We start from the raw sequence: 27833 nt of genomic DNA on the forward strand, positions 1-27833 counted from the left end.
AGAAATAGAACTGTTGATATTTCTTTTGACCTTGGGTGCTATATTAGTCATCAATTGCTGTGTAACAAATGACCGCAGAAATGAGCAGTTAAAAACAAACATTTATTATTTCACCCTGTTAGTGAGGGTCAGATTTTGATGCAGGAGAAAAAAGAGAACCCATCTACTGGGGAATGCTTGAATACATTTTTCATGGAATATTGTCAACCATTTAAATAAAATGAACTGGCTTCATACCAGTTGACTTGGAGGAATTTCCACTATAAAATGAGAAAAGCATGATGCAGAGAAACATCTATAATAAGATCCTACTGTTGTTACCTGAATAACAACTCTCCCTCTCTCACCACTATATGTGTATGTACATGTGTATATTTTTATTTGATACAGTGAGCCCAGATAAAGATATGATAGGATATACATCTGGTTGTTGGCATTGGTTATTTAAGAGAGGAGGAGATGAGATAGGAAAAAGAGATAAAACAATTATTTTTAAAAGTTATTCCCGTCAAGAACAACGTATTTGATATTCGACTTATGTAAAGTATGTGTCTGTGTGAGTGTGTGCATAGAGTTCAAATGAATTATCATCAAAATGGTGGTGGTTGTGTCAGGATAATGGAATTTAGGTAATTTTAAATTTCTTTTCAATTTTATTCTTATACTTTTATCTCTTTTGATTCTCACTTTCAATTTATATTTATAATTTATATAAACAGAAAAAAATGAAAGGCATTTTCATTGTGGTAGGGAGCAAATATTTTTAGACCTAATGAGAAAACATTGCTGTTGATTCTGGATTCTCTCTCTGTACTGGGAGGGAGTAAGTGTAGCATGAATGAAAACCCTATAAATACTTTAAGATAGTAATTTCACGCTTCTCCCACATCAGATATGTTTTATAGAAGTTACTGATACTGCCATGGAAAATATGTCTTTCAAGGTGACTGGGGAATACCCTAGGGTTGGTTGAAATGTACAGGCAGTTACGTATGTCTTGATAATTGCTTTAAGAAAGGTTAGATCATAATTCTTCTACTACAATTATAGTAGACTTCTTCTTAGAAGTAGTAAACTTCTAAGGTAGTTTAAATAAAAGTATGGTATTAGGTAATATTCTTTGCTTTCTGGGGCTAGAGAGAGAGCAGTTAAAGTTGTTTAACGAACTGCAGGCATTCTGCTTTTGCAGGTCAAAAAAAACTTTAGTGATTACTTAATACAGTTGGGTGTGTGTGTGTGTGTGTTACAGCTTTTGCAGTACACTTACATTATTCTTTCTGTGTTTGATGAACCATAACAAGAATATTATAGGAATAAGAGTTACTTGCAAAGTAAGGAAGAAAGTAGAAAATATATGCATTTCAATGTAATTTCTATCTGTGGAAACAGGATACCAGTAAATTTATGAAGTTTCTTTATGGTATTTTGCCCAAGTGTGTGAAAAGAGCATTGTATGTTTTGAATAATACATTTTTATTTAATATGATTTCCATATAGTGAAATACATGAATCTTAAGTGTATAGTATCCATTTTGAAAAATGCACACACTAATATAATTTACACCCCTATCAAGATACAAAATGTTTTCATCGGGTCAGGAAGATCCTTTCTGTCCCTTACCAGTGAATCCTTAACTCTCTCACCCTCTACCCAGAGGCAACCACTGTTTGGATTTCTTTTGCTGTAGATTAGATTTACCAGTTCTAAAATTTAATAGAAATGAGTATATATATATATATATACTCTTTTGTATATGGCTTTTTATACTCGGAATTTTGGGGTGGGGGGATGCTTGTCCATGTCTTATGTGCATCAGTATTTCATATCTTTTTTTTTTTTTTTTTTTTTTGCTGTACGCGGGCCTCTCACTGCCGTGGCCTCTCCCGTCGCGGAGCACAGGCTCCGGACACACAGGCTCCGCGGCCATGGCTCGCGGGCCCAGCCGCTCCACGGCATGCGGGATCCTCCGGGACCGGGGCACGAACCCGCGTCCCCTGCATCGGCAGGCGGACTCTCAACCACTGCGCCACCAGGGAAGCCCTTCATATCTTTTCATTACAGAATACCATTCTGTTCTATGGACATGCCACAATTTGTTTATCCATTTTCCTGTTTATGGACATTTGCAATATTTCAGTTTTGGGTGATTATGAATAAAGCTTATATAAACATTCTTTTATAAGATTTAAAAAATAATACATACTTTCGCTTATTTGGGGTAAATATCTAGAGATAGAATTGCTGCATCATAAGGTAGAGATGCAGTTGACCCTTTAACAATGTGAAGAGGTGGCAACCCCCATGCAGTTGAAAATCTGCATGTAACTTTTGACTCCCACAAATATTACTAATAGCCTACTGTTGATCTGAAGCCTTCTTGATAACATAAATAGTCGGTTAACACGTATTTTTTATGTTATATGTATTATACACTATATCTTACAATAAAATAAGCTAGAGAAAAGAAAATGTTATTAAGAAAATCATAAGGAAGAGAAAGTACATTTACTGTACTGTACTATGTTTATCAATATCATAAGTGTATGTTGTATGTTGTCTGTGTACAAGATGAATTGTGTGTCGGTACCTACATCAATATCGTCTCACATGATACAAAACACTGTAGATGTTATATGTATTACTAACACTAGACACTAAAAATGAAAAGGTAAAATGTGGAAAAGAAATTCATATTTATTTACAGGTATAGCTATTCATGCATTGATAATGAAGAAGCAGCAATATGGTTGATTTCTGGTAGTCTAGTGTAATTGATACAGTTGCTTCACAGTACCCTACCCTGTACACTAATGAATGAGTTGTTATAAAATTTTTATGGTATACAGTATTACAGTCATATTCATAATACAGTTTTGGAAACATTGTTAACATTTTCTCAAAAACTACTTACCTGTGATGATAGGCTGACAGTTTTTCCAATTACTAGAGAGAGGGGAGCATACTGTATGATAATGTAATCATTTGAAAACAAAGTTATCCAACAGTAAGAAAACTAACATTGTTAATTTTGTATAAAATGTCAGTCACCTTATGCCTATGTAAGGATAGGCTATCCACTTCAATACAAGTCTTGTACATGGTGTTCTACACAATGAATACTTAGGCAATGATGATGACACAGAAACGTTTCATATAGTTCTTGCTGTACACTTACTAAATTTTCACATGACGACGCACACATATATACAGCAGAGAGGTTTATTAATTGTACAGCATGATGATTATTTACTATTTATTAAGTGGAAGTGGGTCATCATAAGGTCTTCATCCTTGTTATCTTCATGTTGAGTAGGCTGAGGAGGAGGAGGAAGATGAGGGGTTGGTCTTGCTGTCTCAGGAGTGGCCTCGGTGGAAGAGGTGGAGGAGTTCCAAGAGGAGGCAGGAGAGGCAGGCACACTTGGTGTAACCTTACATAAATACACTGTAATTTCTGACTTTTTTGCTTTTCCATTTCTCTAAAAATGTTTCTATATAGTACCAATCCTTCTTCCACTGTTGGCTTTAGTTTTAGTGCCCATGTCATAGAAGGGTCCATGTTGTAAAAGAAGTCAAAAGCAGTATTGAATAATTGGAACCCTTCTTTCTGCCAGATTGTCTAATGTCAGTTTGTTTTCTGGCACTGCTTCTGTGTCTTCTTCCTCATCGTCTGGCACTGGTTTGGAAGCACTCATCTCCATCAAGTTATCTTCTGTTAATTCCTCTGGTGTGGTGTCTGTTAGCTCTTGAATTTCTCCAAGATCCATATTTTGAAACCCTTCACCCCCTACCTTTTTTGCCATATCAACTATCTCTTTCAGGATTTCCTTGATTGACTGTCATAAATCCTGTGAAATCATATACAAATCTAGACACAGTTTTCCTCAGCAGGAATTTATTGTTTTGGGCTTAATGACTTTCACAGCTTTTTCTACAATAACCATGGCATATTCATTGGTGAAATCCTTCCAGACTTCCATGATGTTCTATCAGTTTTCTTCCATAGCATTGGCAGTCTTTCCCATGGAGTACCATGTGTAATGAACCTTAAAGGTCCTTATGACTCCCTAATCTAGAGGTTGAGTTAGAGACACTGTGTTTGGGGGCAAGTAGACCACTTTGATGCCTTTGACACTGCACTCACGGGGTTTTGAGTAGCCAGAGGTATTGTCCAATATCAAAAGAACTTTAAAAGGCAGTCCCTTACTGGCAAAGCACTTCCTGTCTTCAAGGACAAAGCATCAATGGAACCAATCCAGAAAAAGGGTTTTCGCCCAGGCCTTCTTGTTTTACAACCTTATAGATAAGGGCAGTCCTGATCATAAACCCGACTGCATTTACACAAAATAGTAGAGTCAGCCTATCCCTTCCTGCCTTAAATCCTGGTGCTCACTTCCTTCCTTAAATATCCTTTGTGGCATTTTTTCCCCAGGATATGGCACATTAAAAACTTGTTCAGGGGCTTCCCTGGTGGCGCAGTGGTTGAGCGTCCGCCTGCCGATGCAGCGGACATGGGTTCGTGCCCCGGTCCGGGAAGATCCCACATGCTGCGGAGCGGCTAGGCCCGTGAGCCATGGCCTCTGAGCCTGCGCGTCCGGAGCCTGTGCTCTGCAATGGGAGAGGCCACAACAGTGAGAGGCCCACGTACGGGGGAAAAAAAAACTTGTTTAGGCAGCTATTCTTTCTCCTCAGTGATTTTGTTAATGGCATTTGGAAACTCATATGCTGCCTCTAGGTTGGCTGGTGCACTGATTCCCCTGATACCTTGACATTTTTAAAAATTTATTTATTTATTTTTGGCTGTGTTGGGTCTTCATTGCTGTGCGCGGGCTTTTTCTAGTTGTGGCGAGCTGGGGCTACTCTTCGTTGTGGTTCACGGGCTTCTCATTGTCGTGGTTTCTCGTTGCGGAGCACGGGCTCTAGGCGCGCAGGCTTCAGTAGTTGTGGCACGTGGGCTCAGTAGTTGTGGCTTGCGGGCTAGAGCTCAGGCTCAGTAGTTGTGGCTCATGGGCTTAGTTGCTCCGCAGCATGTGGGATCTTCCTGGACCAGGGCTCAAACCCTTGTCCCTTGCATTGGCAGGCAGATTCTTAACCACTGTGCCACCAGGGAGGCCCTGCCTTGACGTTTTTTAAGCCAAACCTTTTTCTATTGTAAAATTATCAAACTATCCTTTGCTAGCATTAAATTCTCCAGCTTTAGATCTTTCACCTTCCTTTTGCTTTAAGTTGTCATGTAATGACTTTGCTTTTTCTCGAATCATTAGAGTCTGTAGGTAATGCCTTTCTTATAGCCATCCTGCACCCACATAAAAGCTACATTTTCAAAATAAGATTAAAAGGTATTTCACGAAAACTGCAAAGTTTTTGTGCCTTCTGGCATAGCTGTAGCAATGGCTTCATGGATTTCTTTTTCTTTTATTACAATGGTCCTTACTTGAGATTCAATTATCTTGAAATGGTGGGCATCTGCAGCTGCGGACACCAATCTGTGGTAGATATTAAGTAATTCAACTTTTTCTTGTAATGTCATGACTTTGCTTCTTGGGAGCACTTCCAGCATTACGAGTGGCGCTTTGTATGGGTCTCATGGTTTTATTCGTGGTTCACAGTATTGCACTAAACAGTGAAAAATACGTGAGAACTGCGAGATATCACTTCTTATTGTGATATGCAATTTACTGGAGAGACAGCTGCTCACATGGAGATGATAAGCATCACATGGCATTTTAGGCAGATGCTCTCAACACTTGAGCTCACCACAATAGCAACAGGAGGTGGCTATGAAATTATTACAGTAGTATAGTATATATTGCAGTTAATTTTATGCAGTTATGATTTAATATTGCAACTTTGTTTACATTTCCCTTCACTGCAAATGGCACCACATACAGTTTGTAAGGGTTTGTGTGTGTAAGTTTCAATAAATTTTAACTTTTTATAGTAGATTTGTATATATTTTATGGTAGTAAATGATAAAATAGACTAGTATCTACATATATTTTATGCATTCATTGCGTAGCTTTTTCTTAATTTTTTTGATATTTCTAGGCTTTTTCCAAATTGTCTGTTTTTCAGTTTTTTTCAAATTTCTAGGTCTTTTCAGATTGTTGCAAATCTCCAAAAAATTTTCTAAGGTATTTACTGCAAAAATGTTGCATGTAAGTGGACCTGTGCAGTTCAAACCCATGTTGTTCAGGGTCAGCTGTACATTACTTTGTATGAAATCATCAGACTGCTAGTTGCTTCATAGCCTCACCAACATTTGGCATTGACACACATTTTAATTTTAGTGTTTATTGGTGGTATAAAATGGTTTTAATTTATAATTCCCTGATGACTCTTTATTTTTTTTTTTTTTTTTTTTTTTTTTTTTCCTTTTTGCGGTATGCGGGCCTCTCACTGTTGTGGCCTCTCCCGTTGCGGAGCACAGGCCCCGGATGCGCAGGCCCAGCGGCCATGGCTCACGGGCCCAGCCGCTCCGCGGCATATGGGATCCTCCCAGACCGGGGCACGAACCCGTATCCCCTGCATCAGCAGGCGGACTCTCAACCACTGCGCCACCAGGGAGGCCCCCTGATGACTCTTTATATTAAGCACTTCTTTCTATTTGCTTACTGGCTGTTCATTTATATTTCTTGTGAATTCTTTCACTCCTTTAAAAAAGTGGGGTTGTTTTCTTTTTTTATTACTGAGCTGTAGAAGTTGTTTATATATATTCTGGGTATAAGTTCCTTGTAAGTTATGTATTGTGAATATTTTCTCCCAGTCTGTGACTTGCTTATTCATTTCTTTAACACTAACTTTTATTATTTTTAAACAGCTATTAAAGTATAATGGACATACAATAAACTTTATATTTTTAGTGTACAGTGTGATACGTTTGAACATAGGTGTACACTCTTGAAAATACCACCACTCCTGAAATACTAAACATGTCTATTACCACCAAAGTTTTCCATGTCTTCTTTTAATCCCTTCCACTCACCTCCATCCCCCATCTCTAGGTACCACACTTCTTTCACTGTAGATTAATTTGCATTTTCTAGGGTTTTATATAAGTGGAGAAATATGGTATGCATTTTTTGTCTGACTTATTTCACTCAAAGTGATTATTTTGAGATTCATCCATGTTGTAGTTTGCATCAATAATTCATTCATTTTTGTTGCCCAACTGAATTCTCTCATATGGACATATCACAGTTTGTTTATGTACTTATCTGTTGATGGACACTGGATTGTTTTCCAGCTTTTGGCAATTACAAATAAAGATGCATTGAAAATTAATGAACAAGTCTTTGTGGTTTTAATTTGCATTTTAAAAATGATTATTGATGTTGACCATCTTTTCATATGCTTGTTTGCCTCTCTCAATGTTCTTTGGTGACATGTCTATTCCAAAGGTTTGTCCATTTTAGCATTTGTTTGTTTACTTTCTTATTATTGAATTTTGAGAGCCTTTGTATGTTTTATGTATAAGTCCTTTATCAGATACATGGTTTGCAAATATTTCCTCCCCTTCTGTGACTCCCCAGCCTCAACTTTTCTTATGTCCCAATGCTAGGGGGAATTTTCATTAAGTATGATGCTGGCTATGGATATTTTATATATGTCCTATGTCAGTTTGAGAAAATTTTCTTCTCTTTGTAGTTTTCTGAGAATTTCTAATCCTGAATGGGTATTGAATTTTATTGTTTCCCATATCTTAAAACACTTTTATGTTTCTCTACTTCTCCTAGAATAGAGTCCAAATTTCTTAATATGGTCACATATTACAGCTCCTTCCAGTAAGAGGTGCAGTCTATTCCCCTACCTTATAAATCTTGGCTGGCCTTGTCACTTGCTTTAACCAACAGAAAATTCTATGGAATTGTTACTGCAACTTCTAAGCAAGGCCTCAAGAGGCCTTGTAGCTTCTGTTCTCTCTATCTTGAACTCTTGAGACCACTTGCTCTGAAGAAAGCCCATCTAGCCTTCTTGAGGATAAAAGCCTATATGGAGGGACCCAGTCATCCCAGCTAGGTCCAGCTCCCCCACTTTCTACCCCAACTAAGTCCAGTCCCCCCAGCTGATACAGCTACATGAATAAGTCCAGGAGATATCGTGGAAGAACTATCCATTGAACCCACAGAATCATGAGAAATCATAAATCACTATTGTTTTAAGACACTGGGTGATTTATTACACAGTCTGAGATTTACATAGATATACAGTCTGGACTTTTCTGGTGTCATTTCCTGTTCTAATGCTGCCTGTTTCATTGTCAGTCCTTCACATCAGAGTAAATGATATTTCAACTACCCTGTTATTCAAGTCAGAAACTAAATCATCATCTTGATACCTCCTTCTCCCCTCCCTATATCCAGCTATCACTTAACCCCATTCATTCTCTCTCCAAAATATATGTCAAAACTGTCTAATCCTCTTTATCTCTGCACCACCTTAGTTCAAGTCTCCTTCATGTCATCTCTTGTCAGAATTATTGTAACTATCCTAACTCATCTGCCAGTCCCTCCAATCCATTCTCTACAAGGCAGACTCTGTGTGTGCGTGTGTGTGTGTGTGTGTGTGTGAGATGTTAATCAGATCTTGGCTTTCCATTGTGCTTAATGGATTCCATTGCATTTATAATTTATAATGCGTGATGTGGTAACTGCTTACCTCTTCAATCTCAACGTTACCATTCTCCACCTTGCTTACTAGGCTCCAACCATGCTGGCCTTTTAACAGCTTCTATAACTCATTTTTCATAAGCCTTTTTGCTTGGCTAGCTCTGTGTAGTAGGTTATTAGTGCCCCTCCCTCCCCAAAAAGATGTGCAACCCCAGAATGTAACCTTATTTGAAATAAAGGTTTTAGCAGATGTGATTAAGATAAAGATCTTAGAGTGAGATCATCCTGGATTAGGGTGAACTCTAAATCCAATGACAAGTGTTTTTATTAGACACAGAAAAGGAGAAAATACAGAGGGACACTAGGAAGAAGGTCATGTGAAGATGGAGGCAGAGATTGGAGTTATGCTGCCACAAGCAAGGAACACCAGGAGCCACTGGATACGGGTAGTGACAAAGAAGGATCCTCTCTTAGAGCCTTCGGAGGGAACATGGTCCTGCTTGATTTCAGACTTCTGGGCTCCAGAACTGTGAGAGAATAAATTTCCGTTGTTTTAAACCACCAAGTTTGTGGTAATATGTTATGGCAGCCTGAGGAAACTAATGCACTCTGTCTCATCCTTTAACACTCACCTCCTGGGATATACTTTTGCTGATAGATCCATCTAATCTAATGGATGCTGATAGATCATCCATTTCTCCTTTATATCATCTTTATTACTTATAAATTGTTAACATCCATATGGTTAAAAATGATTTTTAAATTGTTTTTCATGCTGAAAAAAATCTCTTTGGGCTGAAATTGTGAACAGTTTTTTGGTTTTTTTTTTTTTTTTGCGGTACGCGGGCCTCTCACTGTTGTGACCTCTCCCATTGTGGAGCACAGGCTCCAGACGCGCAGGCTCAGTGGTCATGGCTCACGGGCCTAGCCGCTCTGCAGCATGTGGGATCTTCCCAGACCGGGGCACGAACCCATATCCTCTGCATTGGCAGGCAGACTCTCAACCACTGTGCCACCAGGGAAGCCCTGTGAACAGTTTTGAACATTAAATTTTTTCATTGTTTTCTTAACTCTGTGGCTAAATTAAGAACCATGTGATAGATAGTTCTTTGATCCTCTATGAGCCTACCCTCTGCTTTGATAAAGAGATTGTGAGTCATTATGTTTTATTTTAAAATTAATTTATTAATATTCACATATACAGAATTTAAAGGTTGATAATAAAGGATCTAAAATAGTTTTTCTAAAATGTTCATTCTTAATGACTTTTTTTTTTACAGTTTCTATTACTAAATCTACAGCAGTTATTTCTCCAAATTAAAAGTAATGGAAACCTCTTTAACTATGGAATAACACTGTTTAATAGTAACAGTACTCAGCCTCGATGCCCAAGAGTTTTAAAAATGAAGTTATAAAATTTATCAATAATGTGATTAAACATTAAAAATTTTACCTAGAATGTATTTGTCAGATCATTGTGCTTTACTTCAGTTAGAGAATTTACATTTTACTTATGTAATTTTTAATAACAAAATCCTATTTGGTTATAAATAAAATTTTATATAGACAAATGCTTTCTGTTGTATTCAGAGGTGTTGTATGTGGGATGATGGACGGTATATAACAGATTGTATAAAGATCCATTTTTACTAGTTACAACATTGTATCTAACTAACCAGTTATCAGAGAAAACTGACTTGTAAACTGAGACTTTAAAGAATGACCAAAGAGAGAAAGAAGGAGGAAGGGATGGGAGGAAGTGGGAGTTCATGAGAAAGACAAAGAGATGTAAATAGTCCCTTGCCTAGCTGTGTAGTCTGTTCTCTAACATACAGCTGTATTCTTAAGAAACTCAGTTACCAGAAATCATATTACCACACCTATTAATTTGATATGGATAAAAAGGATTAATAACTTAAGAATAGCAATCTCAATTTTCCTATGGCAATTTCTATAATAAAGAAATCTTAATAGCTGCTTAGAATGTAAACCTCATATAAACCTAAACAGTTGTTACTGTGTAGTCATTAAATAAAGTTTCGACTGTGGGGTTAGTGAATCAGTAGGAATGCTTTTAGCACCAAATAATAGGAGGTCCTATAACAGTGGGTTAAACAAATAGAGTTTCTTTCCCGCCATCACCCCATCTCTGTCCCTGCCACAAACAAGGAAACTAGAGTTAGGCAGTTACTGGTGAAAGTTGAGTGGCTCAGAGATGGCTATCTGTGAGATTCTCTTAATCTTTTTCTTCATTGTTGCACAGTGGATGTTACAGATGTAACTGTTCAGATAGTAAAGAGGTAGCATTTGTTTCAAAAAGCAAAACTTATCCCACAACAAACTTCTGCTTATATCTCATTGACCAGAATTTTACCATGTGTCTATTTTTGGCTGGAAGGTGGCTAGGAAAAACTGGATTGAGAATGGAGGTTGGGTCAGCCAACCAACAGTATCAGACAAAATCAGATTAAAAAAAATTTTTATTAATTGAACTATAGTTGATTTACAGTGTTGTGTTAGTTTCAGATGTAGAGCACAGTGATTCAGTTATATATATATATATATATATATATATATATATATATATATATATATATATATATATATATATATTCTTTTTCAGATTCTTTTCCCTTAATAGATTATTACAAAATATTGAGTGTAGTTCTCTGTGCTATACAGTAGGTCCTTGTTGTTTATATATTTTATATATGGTAGTGTGTATATGTTAATCCCAAACTCCTAATTTATCCCTCCCCGTCCTTTCCCCTTTGGTAACCATAAGTTTGTTTTCTATGTCTGTGGGTCTATTTCTGTTTTGTAAATAAGTTCATTTGTATCATTTTTTTTTAAGATTCCACATATAAGGGATAACATGTTATTTGTCTTTGTCTGGCTTACTTCACTTTATGATAATCTCTAGGTCTGTCCATGTTGTTGCAAATGGCATTATTTCATTCTTTATTATGGATGTGTAATATTTCATTACATACATACACACACACACACACACACACACACACCCCACATTCTTTATCCATTCATCTATCGATGGACATTTAGGTTGCTTCCATGTCTTATCTATTGTAAATAGTGCTGCTGTGAACACTGAGGTGCATGTATCTTTTCAAGTTATAGCTTTCTCCGGATGTATGCCCAGGAGTGGGATTTCTAGATCATATGGTAACTCTATTTTTGTTTTTTGTAATGAAACGCCATACTGTTCTCCGTAGTGGCTGTACCAATTTACATTTCCACCAACATTCCTTTTTCTCCATACCCTCTCTAGCATTTATTATTTGTAGACTTTTTGATGTTGGCCATTCTGACTAGTGTGAGATGATACCTCATTGCAGTTTTGATTTGCATTTCTCTAGTAATTAGCAATGTTGAGCATTTTTTCATGTACCTGTTGGCCATCTGTATGTCTTCTTTGTAGAAATGTCTATTTAGGTCTTCTGCCCAGTTTTTGATTGGGTTGTTTGGTTTTTTAATGTTGAGCTGTATGAGCTGTTTGTATATTTTGGAAATTAACCCCTTGTTGGTCTCATTGTTTGTAAATATTTTTTCCCTTTCTGTAGATTGTCTTTGTTTTGTTTATGGTTTCCTTTGCTGTGCAAAGCTTTTAAGGTTCATTAGGTCCCATTTGCTTATTTTTGTTTTTTTTTTTTTTTTTTTTTTTTTTTTAATTTATTTTATTTTTTTGCTTTATAACAAATTTAATCAGTTATACATATACATATGTTTCCATATCCCCTCCCTTTTGCGTCTCCCTCCCACCCTCCCTATCCCACCCCTCCAGGCGGTCACAAAGTACCGAGCTGATCTCCCTGTGCTATGCGGCTGCTTCCCACTAGCTATCTACCTCACGTTTGGTAGTGTATATATGTCCATGCCGCTCTTTCACTTTGTCACAGCTTACCCTTCCCCCTCCCCATATCCTCAAGTCCATTCTCTAGTAGGTCTGTGTCTTTATTCCTGTCTTACCCCTATGTTCTTCATGACATTCTTTTTTCTTAAATTCCATATATATGTGTTAGCATACAGTATTTGTCTTTCTCTTTCTGACTTACTTCACTCTGTATGACAGACTCTAGGTCTATCCACCTCATTACAAATAGCTCAATTTCATTTCTTTTTATGGCTGAGTAATATTCCATTGTATATATGTGCCACATCTTCTTTATCCATTCATCCGATGATGGACACTTAGGTTGTTTCCATCTCCGGGCTATTGTAAATAGGGCTGCTATGAACATTTTGGTACATGTCTCTTTTTGAATTATGGTTTTCTCAGGGTATATGCCCAGTAGTGGGATTGCTGGGTCATATGGTAGTTCTATTTGTAGTTTTTTAAGGAACCTCCATACCGTTCTCCATAGCGGCTGTACCAATTCACATTCCCACCAGCAGTGCAAGAGTGTTCCCTTTTTTCCACACCCTCTCCAGCATTTATTGTTTCTAGATTTTTTGATGATGGCCATTCTGACTGGTGTGAGATGATATCTCATTGTAGTTTTGATTTGCATTTCTCTAATGAGTAAAGATGTTGAGCATCCTTTCATGTGTTTGTTGGCAGTCTGTATATCTTCTGTGGAGAAATGTCTATTTAGGTCTTCTGCCCATTTTTGGATTGGGTTGTTTGTTTTTTTGTTATTGAGCTGCATGAGCTGCTTATAAATTTTGGAGATTAATCCTTTGTCAGTTGCTTCATTTGCAAATATTTTCTCCCATTCTGAGGGTTGTCTTTTGGTCTTGTTTATGGTTTCCTTTGCTGTGCAAAAGCTTTTAAGTTTCATTAGGTCCCATGTGTTTATTTTTGTCTTTATTTCCATTTCTCTAGGAGGTGGGTCAAAAAGGATCTTGCTGTGATTTATGTCATAGAGTGTTCTGCCTATGTTTTCCTCTAAGAGTTTGATAGTGTCTGGCCTTACATTTAGGTCTTTAATCCATTTTGAGCTTATTTTTGTGTATGGTGTTAGGGAGTGATCTAATCTCATACTTTTACATGTCCCTATCCAGTTTTCCCAGCACCACTTATTGAAGAGACTGTCCTTTCTCCACTGTACATTCCTGCCTCCTTTATCAAAGATAAGGTGACCATATGTCCGTGGGTTTAACTCTGGGCTTTCTATCCTGTTCCATTGATCTATCTTTCTGTTTTTGTGCCAGTACCATACTGTCTTGATTACTGTAGCTTTGTAGTATAGTCTGAAGTCAGGGAGCCTGATTCCTCCAGCTCCATTTTTCGTTCTCAAGATTGCTTTGGCTATTCGGGGTCTTTTGTGTTTCCATACAAATTGTGAAATTTTTTGTTCTAGTTCTGTGAAAAATGCCAGTGGTAGTTTGATAGGGATTGCATTGAACCTGTAGATTGCTTTGGGTAGTAGAGTCATTTTCACAATGTTGATTCTTCCAATCCAAGAACATGGTACATCTCTCCATCTATTTGTATCATCTTTAATTTCTTTCATCAGTGTCTTATAATTTTCTGCATACAGGTCTTTTGTCTCCTTAGGTAGGTTTATTCCTAGATATTTTATTCTTTTTGTTGCAATGGTAAATGGGAGTGTTTCCTTGATTTCACTTTCAGATTTTTCATCATCAGTATATAGGAATGCCAGAGATTTCTGTGCATTAATTTTGTATCCTGCAACTTTACCAAATTCATTGATTAACTCTAGTAGTTTTCTGGTAGCATCTTTAGGATTCTCTATGTATAGTATCATGTCATCTGCAAACAGTGACAGCTTTACTTCTTCTTTTCCAATTTGGATTCCTTTTATTTCCTTTTCTTCTCTGATTGCTGTGGCTAAAACTTCCAAAACTAGGTTGAATAAGAGTGGTGAAAGTGGGCAACCTTGTCTAGTTCCTGATCTTAGTGGAAATGGTTTCAGTTTTTCACCATTGAGGACAATGTTGGCTGTGGGTTTGTCATATATGGCGTTTATTATGTTGAGGAAAGTTCCCTCTATGCCTACTTTCTGCAGGGTTTTTATCATAAATGGGTGTTGAATTTTGTCGAAAGCTTTCTCTGCATCTATTGAGATGATCATATGGTTTTTCTCCTTCAATTTGTTAATATGGTGTATCACGTTGATTGATTTGCGTATATTGAAGAATCCTTGCATTCCTGGAATAAACCCCACTTGATCATGGTGTATGATCCTTTTAATGTGCTGTTGGATTCTGTTTGCTAGTATTTTGTTGAGGATTTTTGCATCTATGTTCATCAGTGATATTGGCCTGTAGTTTTCTTTCTTTGTGACATCCTTGCCTGGTTTTGGTATCAAGGTGATGGTGGCCTCATAGAATGAGTTTGGGAGTGTTCCTCCCTCTGCTATATTTTGGAAGAGTTTCAGAAGGATAGGTGTTAGCTCTTCTCTAAATGCTTGATAGAATTCGCCTGTGAAGCCATCTGGTCCTGGGCTTTTGTTTGTTGGAAGATTTTTTATCACAGTTTCAATTTCAGTGCTTGTGATTGGTCTGTTCATATTTTCTATTTCTTCCTGATTCAGTCTTGGCAGGTTGTGCATTTCTAAGAATTTGTCCATTTCTTCCAGGTTGTCCATTTTATTGGCATAGAGTTGCTTATAGTAATCTCTCATGATCTTTTGTATTTCTGTAGTGTCAGTTGTTACTTCTCCTTTTTCATTTCTAATTCTATTGATTTGAGTCTTCTCCCTTTTTTTCTTGATGAGTCTGGCTAATGGTTTATCAATTTTGTTTATCTTCTCAAAGAACCAGCTTTTAGTTTTATTGATCTTTGCTATCGTTTCCTTCATTTCTTTTTCATTTATTTCTGATCTGATTTTTATGATTTCTTTCCTTCTGCTAACTTTGGGATGTTTTTGTTCTTCTTTCTCTAATTGCTTTAGGTGCAAGGTTAGGTTGTTTATTCGAGATGTTTCCTGTTTCTTAAGGTGGGATTGTATTGCTATAAACTTCCCTCTTAGAACTGCTTTTGCTGCATCCCATAGGTTTTGGGTCGTCGTGTCTCCATTGTCATTTGTTTCTAGGTATTTTTTAATTTCCTCTTTGATTTCTTCAGTGATCACTTCGTTATTAAGTAGTGTATTGTTTAGCCTCCATGTGTTTGTATTTTTTACAGCTCTTTTCCTGTAATTGATATCTAGTCTCATAGCATTGTGGTCGGAAAAGATACTTGATACAATTTCAATTTTCTTAAATTTACCAAGGCTTGATTTGTGACCCAAGATATGATCTATCCTGGAGAATGTTCCATGAGCACTTGAGAAAAATGTGTATTCTGTTGTTTTTGGATGGAATGTCCTATAAATATCAATTAAGTCCATCTTGTTTAATGTATCATTTAAAGCTTGTGTTTCCTTATTTATTTTCATTTTGGATGATCTGTCCATTGGTGAAAGTGGGGTGTTAAAGTCCCCTACTATGATTGTGTTACTGTCGATTTCTCCTTTTATGGCTGTTAGTATTTGCCTTATGTATTGAGGTGCTCCTATGTTTGGTGCATAAATATTTACAATTGTTATATCTTCTTCTTGGATCGATCCCTTGATCATTATGTAGTGTCCTTCTTTGTCTCTTCTAGTAGTCCTTATTTTAAAGTCTATTTTGTCTGATATGAGAATTGCTACTCCAGCTTTCTTTTGGTTTCCATTTGCATGGAATATCTTTTTCCATCCCCTTACTTTCAGTCTGTATGTGTCTCTAGGTCTGAAGTGGGTCTCTTGTAGACAGCATATAGATGGGTCTTGTTTTTGTATCCATTCAGCAAATCTGTGTCTTTTGGTGGGAGCATTTAGTCCATTTACATTTAAGGTAATTATCGATATGTATGTTCCTATTCCCATTTTCTTAATTGTTTTGGGTTCATTATTGTAGGTCTTTTACTTCTGTTGTGTTTCTTGCCTAGAGAAGTTCCTTTAGCATTTGTTGTAAAGCTGGTTTGGTGGTGCTGAACTCTCTCAGCTTTTGCTTGTCTGTAAACGTTTTAATTTCTCCATCAAATCTGAATGAGATCCTTGCTGGGTAGAGTAATCTTGGTTGCAGGTTTTTCTCCTTCATCACTTTAAGTATGTCCTGCCACTCCCTTCTGGCTTGTAGAGTTTCTGCTGAGAGATCAGCTGTTATCCTGATGGGGATTCCCTTGTGTGTTATTTGTTGTTTTTGCCTTGCTGCTTTTAATATGATTTCTTTGTGTTTAATTTTTGACAGTTTGATTAATATGTGTCTTGGCGTATTTCTCCTTGGATTTATTCTGTATGGGACTCTCTGTGCCTCCTGGACTTGATTAACTATTTCCTTTCCCATATTAGGGAAGTTTTCAACTATAATCTCTTCAAATATTTTCTCAGTCCCTTTCTTTTTCTCTTCTTCTTCTGGAACCCCTATAATTCGAATGTTGGTGCGTTTAATGTTGTCCCAGAGGTCTCTGAGACTGTCCTCTGTTCTTTTCATTCTTTTTTCTTTATTTTGCTCTGCAGCAGTTATTTCCACTATTTTATCTTCCACCTCACTTATCCGTTCTTCTGCCTCAGTTATTCTGCTATTGATCCCATCTAGAGTATTTTTTATTTCATGTATTGTGTTTTTAATCGATGCTTGATTCATCTTTAGTTCTTCTAGGTCCTTGTTAACTGTTTCTTGCATTTTGTCTATTCTATTTCCAAGATTTTGGATCTGGGAAATAGAATCTTGGATCATCTTTACCATCATTATTCTGAATTCTTTTTCAGGTAGACTGCCTATTACCTCTTCATTTGTTAGGTCTGGTGGGTTTTTATCTTGCTCCTTCTCCTGCTGTGTGTTTTTCTGTCTTCTCATTTTGCTTATGTTACTGTGTTTGGGGTCTCCTTTTTGCAGGCTGCAGGTTCGTAGTTCCTGTTGTTTTTGGTGTCTGTCCCCAGTGGCTAAGGTTGGTTTAGTGGGTTGTGTAGGCTTCCTGGTGGAGGGGACTAGTGCCTGTGTTCTGGTGGATGAGGCTGGATCTTGTCTTTCTGGTGGGCAGGTCCACGTCTGGTGGTGTGTTTTGGGGTGTCTGTGGACTTTTTATGATTTTAGGCCACCTCTCTGCTAATGGGTGCCGTTGTGTTCCTGTCTTGCTAGTTGTTTGGCTCAGGGTGTCCAGCACTGTAGCCTGCTGGTCGTTGAGTGAAGCTGGGTGCTGGTGTTGAGATGGAGATCTCTGGAAGATTTTCGCCGTTTGATATTATGTGGAGCTGGGAGGTCTCTTGTGGACCAGTGTCCTGAAGTTGGCTCTCCCACCTCAGAGGCACAGCACTGACTCCTGGCTCCTCAATTTGGGATGATGTGTTGTCTATTCATGTATTCCGCAGATGCAGGGTACATCAAGTTGATTGTGGAGCTTTAATCCGCTGCTTCTGAGGCTGCTGGGAGAGGTTTCCCTTTCTCTTCTTTGTTCTCACAGCTCCTGGGTCTCAGCTTTGGATTTGGCCCCGCCTCTGCGTGTAGGTCGCCGGAGGGCGTCTGTTCTTCGCTCAGATAGGACAGGGTTAAAGGAGCAGCCTCTTCGGGGACTCTGGCTCACTCAGGCCGGGAGGGAGGGAGGGGCGCGGAGTGCGGGGCAAGCCTGCAGCGGCAGAGGTCGGCGTGACGTTGCACCAGCCCGAGGCGCGCCGTGCGTTCTCCCAGGGAAGCCGCCCCTGGATCCCGGGACCCCGGCAGTGGCGGGCTGCACAGGCTCCCGGAAGGGCGGTGTGGGCAGTGACCTGCGCTCGCACACAGGCTTCTTGGCGGCGGCAGCAGCAGGCCCAGCGTCCCACGCCTTTCACTGGGCTCCACGCTTTCAGTCGCGACTCGCGCCCGTCCGTGGAGCCCCTTTAAGCAGCGCTCTTAATCCCCTCTCCTAGCGCACCAGGAAACCAAGAGGGAAGAAAAAGTCTCTTGTCTCTTCGGCAGCTCCAGAGTTTTCCCGGACTCCCTCCCGGCTAGCTGTGGCACATTAGCCCCCTTCAGGCTGAGTTCTCGCCGCCAGCCCCAGTCCTCTCCCTGCGCTCTGACCGAAGCCCGAGCCTCAGCTTCCAGCGCTGCACGCCCCGGCGGGCGAGCAGACAAACCTTTCGGGCTGGTGAGTGCCGCTCGGCACCGATCCTCTGTGTGCGGATCTCTCCGCTTTGCCCTACCCAGGTATGTGGGGAGTTTCTTGCCTTTTGGGAGGTCTGGGGTCTTCTGCCAGCGTTCAGTAGGTGTTCTGTAGGAGTTGTTCCACGTGTAGCTGTATTTCTGGTATATCCGTGGGGAGGAAGGTGATCTCCGCGTCTTACTCTTCCGCCATCTTACCCGGAAGTCCTATTTTTGTTTTTATTTCCATTACTGTAGGAGATTGATCCAAAAAAGATACTGCTGTGATTTATGTCAAAGAGTGTGCTGCATATGTTTTCTTTCAGAAGTTTTACAGTATCCGGTCTTAAATTTAGGTCTTTAATCCATTTTGAGTTTATTTTTGTATATGGTGTTAGAGAATGTTCTAATTTTGTTCTTTTACATATAGCTGTCCAGTTTTCCCAGCACCACTTATTGAAGAGACTGTCTTTTTTCTCCATTATACATTCTTGCCTCCGTTGCAGATTGACTGATTTTTAATCTAAGCTCTGCTGTTTTTTAGCTTTGTAACTGTAGTAAGTTATTTAGCCTTTCTAAGCCAGAATTTTTAAAATGAGGATGAAGAGGATGATTATTGTTATTAAAATACTACTCTTGTTCCTCCTACTCCTATTAAAATGAGATAATACACATAAAAATCTGAGTAATTTGTCAGACAAGGGAGTTAGTACTCACTATATATTAATTATATCATCATCTTTTATGTTACCACCAGCTTCATTCTTTTATTTTATTGAGGTAAAATTCACATAGCATAAAATTAACCATTTTAAAGTGTACAATTAAGTGTCATTTAGTACATTCACAATGTTGTACAGCCATCACTTCTATCTAGTTATTTCACTACCGCATAAGAAAACCTGGTACCAATTAAGCAGTTTCTCCTTTCACCCTTAACCCAGCTCCTGGCAACCAGTAATCTGCTTTCTGCCTCTATGAATTTACCTGCTTTCTGCGTCTATGAATTTACCTGAATATTTTATGTAAATAGAGTCATAACAATATATGGTCTTTTGCATTTGACCTCTTTCACTTAACATGTTTTTGAGGTTTATCTATGTTGTAGCATGTATCAGTACTACATTCCTTTTCATGGCTAAATAATATTTCATTGTGCAGACACTCTCTTTTTGTTTGTCCATCCATTAGTTGATGGACATTTGGGTTGTATATATCTTTTGGCCATTGTGAATAGTTCTGCTGGAAACATTCATGTACAAGTGTTTGTTTGAATACCTTTTTCATTTATTTTTATTATATAACTAACGAGGAGTAGAACTTTTGGGTCATGTAGTAATTCTATGTTTAACTTTTTGAGGAACCACCAAACTGTGTTCCATATTGTCTGCACCATGTATAAGAGTTCTGGTTTCCTCACATCCTTGCCAACACTTGTTATTTTGGTTTTTTTGGTTATAGCCATCCTAGTGTGTGTGAAGTTATATTTCATTGTGGTTTTGATTTGCATTTTCCTGATGACTAATGATGTTGAACATCTTTTCATGTGCCTGATGGCCATTTGTTTATCTTCTTTAGAGAAAGGGCTATTGAGGTCCTTTGCCCATTTTTAAATTAGGTTGTCTTTTTCTTGTACAAATTCCTTATATATTCTAGGTACTAAACCCTTATCAGATACGTTTCTGCAAGTATTTTCTCCCACTCTGTAGGTTGTCTTTTCACTTTCTTGATAGTGTCCTTTGATGCACAAAACTTTAATTTTGATGAAGTCCAGTTTATTTTATATTTTGTTGCTTGTACTTTGGAGTCATATCTAAGAATCCATTGCCAAATCCAGAGTCATGAAGATATACCCCTATTTTCATCTTAAGAGTTTTATAGTTTTACCTCTTACTTTTATGTCTTACGTTTGATTGTATTGGTTCGATTTTGGATCACTTTTGATACATTTTGAGTTAATTTTTGTGTATGGTACAAAGTGGGACCACCAACTTCATTCTATTCTCCTTTATCATGAGTATTACCCATTATTATGAAGCATGAAGCCACTCCAACATAACATGAGTTGTTTTCTAAATAGCTTTTTCTCCATTTTTGACAAGTAGTAGTTTCCTTCTTAATTTGTATAATTGAAGACAGCCTGCATAATGTAAAATGTGTTCCCTAATGAACTGATGCCATTTTATCCTGTGTATAATAGCAAAACTTGAGCTATATTAGATATATCTATGGTAGGTCTGAGTTTTTTAATTTATAAAATTGGCAGGGGTGAATAGTAAATCTGTTTTTTTCTAGGTTTAAAATTTTACCACTGATTTTGAACATTGAATTTGTTATTGAAGTGTAGTCAGTGAGAATATGTAATTGTTACTTTTGCATTCTAATTTTGTTTTATTTCATTATTCATAGTCTGTTATATCATACTGACTGTCATTCCTTGATTAGAAGTTAGCTCACCAGTCCTTTTTTCCCTCCTTCATCTACATTGTTGAGAATGATGTAGTTTCCTGGGAGAAAGTGGTGATGTTATGGTAGCTTGACTGTTGCATACTATCCTTTAGCATAAAAAATAAAAATAAAAAATCTGCCAGTGTAGGATGGACAGGATGAACATTATACGTTCTTGAGTTAACTGGCCAAAATTTTAACTACTCATGTTGTCTAGCGATTTGTTTTAAATGGAGGAGGATATAATTTGGTTGTTCCTTTTTGTAGTACTTGATTCTGAAGCTTGAAAGGCCTGCTATAGTCCAGAATATCACATTTGGAAAATATGAGAAAACTCATGTCTGCAATTTGAAGAAATTTAAAGTCTTTGGTGGAATGAATGAAGAAAACATGACTGAGCTATTGTCCAGGTGGGTTATGATTATGGGGAGGAAAGAGTTTCTAAACAATCTGCAGTCTTAGTTTAGTCTCTTTGTAGCTAAATCTGCATGGTTTGTTTTTTCTTGCAAAGGAGAGAAGAGTATTTCTACTATTTTATTTCTAGTGCCTTATTTTAATATTGTGCTTTAGTTAACTTTTCCCCACAAGATACTAATTAATATTGTTACCAAAGCAGAAAGAATAAAATTTGGGGGTATTTTTCTACTTCTTATTTTTCAATCTTATTTTTGAATTGTTAATGACTTCACATATACCTCTCAGCTATAATAAAAATCTTTGCTGTAATCCTTGATGTAAAAATATAGAATCTGTCCAGAACATTAAGATTGAGTGCCCTAATCTGGAAGTAATATTCTGGGAGTTTAGTATAAATTGGAAACTAAACAGAGTAAAAGTATGTGGCTGCACCTACTGCAGTGCCTACCTCTTGAAAGGAGCTCAGTAAATTTGAGTTTTGACAACATAGATCACCAGGAATGAATGTTAATTTGCCCTCTAGGTGATGAAAAATGGGATAGAACATGGAGTGGACAAATAAAGCCATGTTAGAATATAATTGTGACATGGTGTGTCCCTTTAGCACAATATTTTATATAAGTATGTATTACGTCTAAACTACATTTAAGTCATGAAAGTATATCAGAATATAAGGCAACCTGACGGTAAGTGACTTTCCCATAAATACTTGAGTCAGCCGAAGTTGTTTAAGTAGAGAAGTGATATGGGTTTATTTTTATGTAGGAAAAGCAGATGCTATTAAACCAACAGAGTAAGGTTGTCTTTGAAAATTTATTCAGCTATAAAAGGAACATTGGCATCTTAGTCAGAATTTAATAACTTAATTCTTTGACCGATTCTAATATTTGGCTCTGTTTAAGTTGTAAGATATGAGTATGAATTGTTTAAATTTTCTTCTTACTGCTTGAATATTTTATATTGTATTCAGTTATACGTTAGGGACATTAGGTCTCGTCACACATCTTCATGTATTGTAGTCACATTCTTTAACACAACATTTTTTCATTAGCCCTTATTTAATTAAGAGAATACAGTATAGTGCAGTTGATGTGAATGTACAAGTTTTGTCCTGTATTCTCATGTTCAACTACTTCGTTACATCGTCCTTGTCATATATTCTGAGCATTCGTTGACCTTAAAATCGGAGTATGATATTAATCTGTGTTTTAGTGCATTTACTAAATTATGAAATCAGATTTGATAACCTTATTTTTTTTCACAGTGGCTTAAAGAATGATTATAACAAAGAAACATTTACCTTGAAGCATAAAATTGATGAACAGATGTTTCCTTGTCGATTCATTAAAATAGGTAAGGTTTCCAGCATTCTGGAGTAGAAATAAATTCTTTATACCATCCGTCATCAAACTACAGCCTGTGGGCCAAATCCTGCAGGTTCCCTGTTTTTTTTTTTTAAATAAAATTTTATGGCAACACTGCCATGCCACTTGTTCACATAGTGTCTTTGTCTGCTTTTGCACTACATGGCAAAGTTGAGTAGTTGCAAGAGACCACCTAGCCCACAAAGCCCAAAATGTTTACTGTTTGGCTGACCCCCTACTTTATAAATCTGTAACTAAGTGACAGTTATTTCAAATGGAACCTTTTCTACTTTCTCATTTGAAAGTTTCTTAGAACCTTTTCTAAATACTTTCTCATTTTATGAGATATATGGATTTGATTGCCTTGATTGTTTTATGGAAGGTTTATCAGTTCTGAAGTTATATCATTCTAAAACCAAATATTGACGTATTCCTTAAGGCCATATATTATGGTTATTTTCTATTCTTTTCTTTCATATTTCATTTTTTGTGTGTGTGATAATGTTGGTCAAACTCATAAAACTAATTTCATAACCCATTAATAAGTTTCAAAGTAATGTTTGAAAAATGGTACCTAAGCATTTATTGTGTTTATTTATTAGCAAGTGTTTTAGGTTAAGAAAGTATGTGTAATGCCTCCTCAAAACTAGTGTTTTTAGGATTATTTTGTTTATCTATAAGATGGATTAGTTAGAAGGTAGGAAGGTTGAGGACTTGACTCTTTTAGTTTCCATCTATATTTCATACCTTTGAAAATATTATGTTAAAATTGAGATTAAGGTGAGTCATATCCCTTTAAGAATGATAAAGCCAGAATCCCATGTTTTGATTTGGGAGAAAATTCCTCTTTTGGAAGGACCAGCTCCATAGTCATTGTTTCCCAGTCTATCAAGAGTTGGCCTGTTCATTTCATTGAGTCAAAAAGATCCATTAGACGAAAAGAATATCTGAGATCTTAATAAAGACTATTTATAGAGGGGAAACTATTTCTAGAATCATTGGGCTGTTTGGTGTGTTACTTTCTTTTATAAATATAGTTTTTGTTGTTATAATTAATTGTAAATAAAAAACCTGTATCCTGTTTACCTATGAGAATTTAGGAACAAGCAGATTTTTTTTTTTTTTTTTGCGGTACGCAGGCCTCTCACTGTTGTGGCCTCTCCCGTTGCGGAGCACAGACTCCGGACGGGCAGGCTCAGCAGCCATGGCTCATGGGCCCAGCCGCTCCGCGGCATGTGGGATCTTCCCAGACCAGGGCACGAACCCGTGTCCTCTGCATCAGCAGGCAGACTCTCAACCACTGCGCCACCAGGGAAGCCCCGGAACAAGCAGATTTTTAAAATAAATTCTTGATTGTTTCTTCTTTCATGCTAATGAGTAATTCTTTCCTCAGTATGCAGACCACCCATTTCTTATAGATTCTTGCATAGCTTGAATAATTCTATGATTTTACATTCCAAATGTAGAAGCAGTGAAAATATCTTATATTTTCATGTAGTAAATTTAGATTTCATAATTTTAAAGTACTTATTCAACCTCTAATTGCTTAGTCATGCAAAATGAAATGTTCTTTTTTTTTTTAAGTTCTTTTATTTGAACTTTTGGGGTACATTTCCTATAGTCATTAGTTTTCTTTGAAGGAAAATATCTACTACTACTGCTTCTAAAGTTCTTAATCCTCTAATATTATTCATTAGAACTATGAATAAAAGTCTGTTTAAGGATTTTGAATAGTTTCTTCCCTTAAAAAATTTATAAGAGAACAGAGGTCTCTTATGGATCAGTTAGACATTCAGATGCCTGAAAACAAGAAGTTGGACCTCTTTCCGGCCCTTTCTATCAGCCTTCTAGTTGTAGGGCATGATGATGTTTTTTACTTGACCCTGGTGGGTTAGTTTTATGGTATTCAGGCAAAATGTTAACTAGAGCTTTCCAAATAATTGAAGACACTTATTAACTCATTTGATATTTAGGGTATTAATATTTAGATAACTTCATATTTCTCACTTTTCTGTTAAAAAATGTTAATAGTGGTCTGCAGTGTTTTTGCTTTTCAACCTTCTCCCCACATTCTCTTGATAAGTTTTGTTTTTTTTTAATAATAAGGAAAATGTGAAACTTAAAGCCTGTGTTAGGCTTTTTTTAGTTTGATGTTTTTAAACTAGTTTTTTTAGTTTGATGTTTTCTTTAAAAATAATTTCGATAAAACACTAAAGTGATGTGTAGCTTTCTTTTGGTGGTGATTCACACAGATACTTGTTTACCTGGCTGGGATAAATTGTTGGAATTTTTCTTAAAAGAAAAAATGTGTTTGAATACTTCACATTTATGTTCTATAATGATATGTTTGAAAGATCTTGCTTTATTTTAAAAAAAAAGTTTATTCTTGGGCTTCCCTGGTGGCGCAGTGATTGAGAGTCCACCTGCCGATGCAGGGGACGTGGGTTTGTGTCCCGGTCCGGGAAGATCCCATATGCCGCGGAGCAGCTGGGCCCGTGAGCCATGGCCACTGAGCCTGCTCGTCCAGAGCCTGTGCTCCGCAACGGGAGAGGCCACAACAGTGAGAGACCTGTGTACCGCAAAAAAAAAAAAAAAAGAAAAAAAGTTTATTCTTAAACAACACAATTTCTAAATATAGTCAGCCTTCAGTTACTCATAGTAATGGAGCGGAACAGAAGCAAGACTTAACTCAATAGCGGATAATCTGCAAATCATGCACTGACATCTAAATATGATACTTTGCATTTATAAAGAATATAGCTTATTCATTAAATTTGGCTTAGACCCAATTTAAGTAAGTTTGTTTACAAATTAACAAGGAAAGTGAGCCTTCATTTTTACTGCATGGCAGGGGTTAGGTTTTTAAGATCTGTTGTGGATAATCCACAGTGCCAGCATAGCTGAACTGACCTTTAAGTAAATTTTACTTTCCTTTCTTAAGTTACCTTTTGTATAAAATGAGTATGATAATACTTTCTCTGTCTAATGATAGGATAGGTAGCTATATTGGACATTTTCTTGAGTTCTTTTGTAGTTTGTGGATGAGTGGTAGTCTTATGAATTTTAATTTAAGATCATATTTATGAAGGAAATATTTTCATTTTGAATGTCTCTTTTTTATATATTTATATTCATAGAGCTCTTGATTACATGCCTTCTTACATGTAGTATTTTAAGTACTATAGAAAAAGTACATGCACAAATATAATTTGAACCATCATGTCATTTCAGCAATCATTATTTAGAACTTCTTATATGTTTTTATTGTTTTTGCATTTGTAAGTGCTTTCACGTGTGGTATCTCATTTGAGCACTATACTGGAAGATAAAAATCTTTCCTTTTTTGGTTAAGGAAAATGAGAGTAGAAGTCAAATGATGTGTCCCAGGGTACATAGCTAGTAAGTGATGGATCAAAGACATAGTATTTGGTATATGCTTTTGGATATGTGCTTGTATTGCTTTAAAATAGTATAATAGATATTGTTTATGAAGCATCTGCCTAACACTCTGTGAAATAGGTATTATTACACTCACTTTACAGATGAGGAAACTGAAGTTTAGAGGTAAATTAAATGATTAGGCCAAGACCTTACAGGTAGTAGAATGTAGAGATGGTATACAAATTTAAGTCTGTCTTTTTACGAATGTTGAGTTCTTTTACTGTGTGATATATGTAAGTTTTATTTCCTCAGGTAGATTGTAAAATCCTAGGGGATAGCAACTGTCTTCAGACTCCTCAGATTTCAGAAGCAACAAGCAAACTGCTTGCCTCATTAGAGACATCGTATATATACTTTTTGAGTTTATTGTACAGCAGTTTATAGGGATTAATCAATGGCTGTGTGAACTTAATGGAGGAAAAGTTACATCTTAGTGGTGTCTAACCTCTAACAAATGTACTTAGCATTTCCTTCAATTATGAATATAGGCAGTAACTCATAGTATTAGCAATACCTGTGACTTGTCACAGATAGAAGTTATAAATATTTCCCATCATATTACACTGTGGCAAATATCATAACTTTGAAATTATGATAATTATTAGACCTGCCACTAGATCATCTTATCTAATTTGTTAATAAAAAAGCATATATATTTCTATATCATAATTTTGTATCTTCATTATTTTTATAACTATATTTCAATACAGTTTGCCTACTCTGTAATCTTATGTATTTTTCATTTTACATTTAAATCTGAGAGGGATTGGGTCACGGGGTTCACTGAATAGCCAAAGGGGGTTCACCACACAAAAAAGCCAAAGAGCTCATGCTGGAGTGAAATCTTTGATAGGGCTTAGTGTGGAAGTTGAGAGTTGGCCTTAGGAAGAAGCTTGGTTTTGGCTAAGGTTTGTAAGTAAAAAGAAAATTTAGTAAAGAAGGAGAGTTGTTGATTGGGAGGCCAGATTCAAGAGAGCAAGTTAAAGGTTTGGAAGGGAAAACCTCAGTTGGAGATTAGATCAGATGACTGAAAACATAAAGTTGAATGGGATGAGAGTATTGGTTATAGATGACTAGAAAGGTTTATATCTTGATTCATAGCCAAGATAACAGTTATATCAGGAAATAAGGTGATTTGAAGGCAGAAGGAGGTACTGATTCTTGGAAGGATTCTGGGGGAGTCCTGGTTTTTGGTAGAGGGATGACTGGATTTCTATGAATTTTTTGGATTTTTGCAGCCTGGATGGGTGTGGGAGCTTCAGAGAAGCTTTAGCTTTGGCTGGATGAGTACCGTGTCTTCTGGGGGCGGAGGTAGGGGTGAGGCGGCGGGAAGGTGCCCTGATGGTGGCCTTCATGAGAGCATGTGGAAAGGTAACATTTAAAAAGTATAGCTAGTGGGAACATGCTATAAATATAAAGCACAGGAAGCTCATCTCAGTGCTCTGTGATGACCTAGATGGGTGGGATGGGGGGCAGGGAGGGAGGTCCAAG

At 37.1% G+C, this 27833-nt stretch overlaps 1 protein-coding gene across 4 annotated transcripts in view; it reads left to right on the forward strand.

Annotated features, from left to right (window-relative positions):
- The window catches only part of MKLN1 (muskelin 1), a 362427-nt gene that overhangs the window by 223445 nt on the left and 111149 nt on the right, over nt 1-27833 (forward strand). For all 4 annotated transcript variants that reach the window (XM_082632688.1, XM_082632687.1, XM_082632686.1 and 1 more), the window contains 2 exons: nt 21388-21530; nt 22802-22890. In XM_082632688.1, the coding sequence (XP_082488814.1) occupies nt 21496-21530; nt 22802-22890 (124 nt within the window). In that variant the 5' untranslated portion in view covers nt 21388-21495. The remainder of the gene's footprint in view (nt 1-21387; nt 21531-22801; nt 22891-27833) is intronic.

This window comes from Mesoplodon mirus (assembly GCF_964341445.2).
Source record: "Mesoplodon mirus genome assembly, chromosome: 9".
NCBI lineage: Eukaryota > Metazoa > Chordata > Mammalia > Artiodactyla > Ziphiidae > Mesoplodon > Mesoplodon mirus.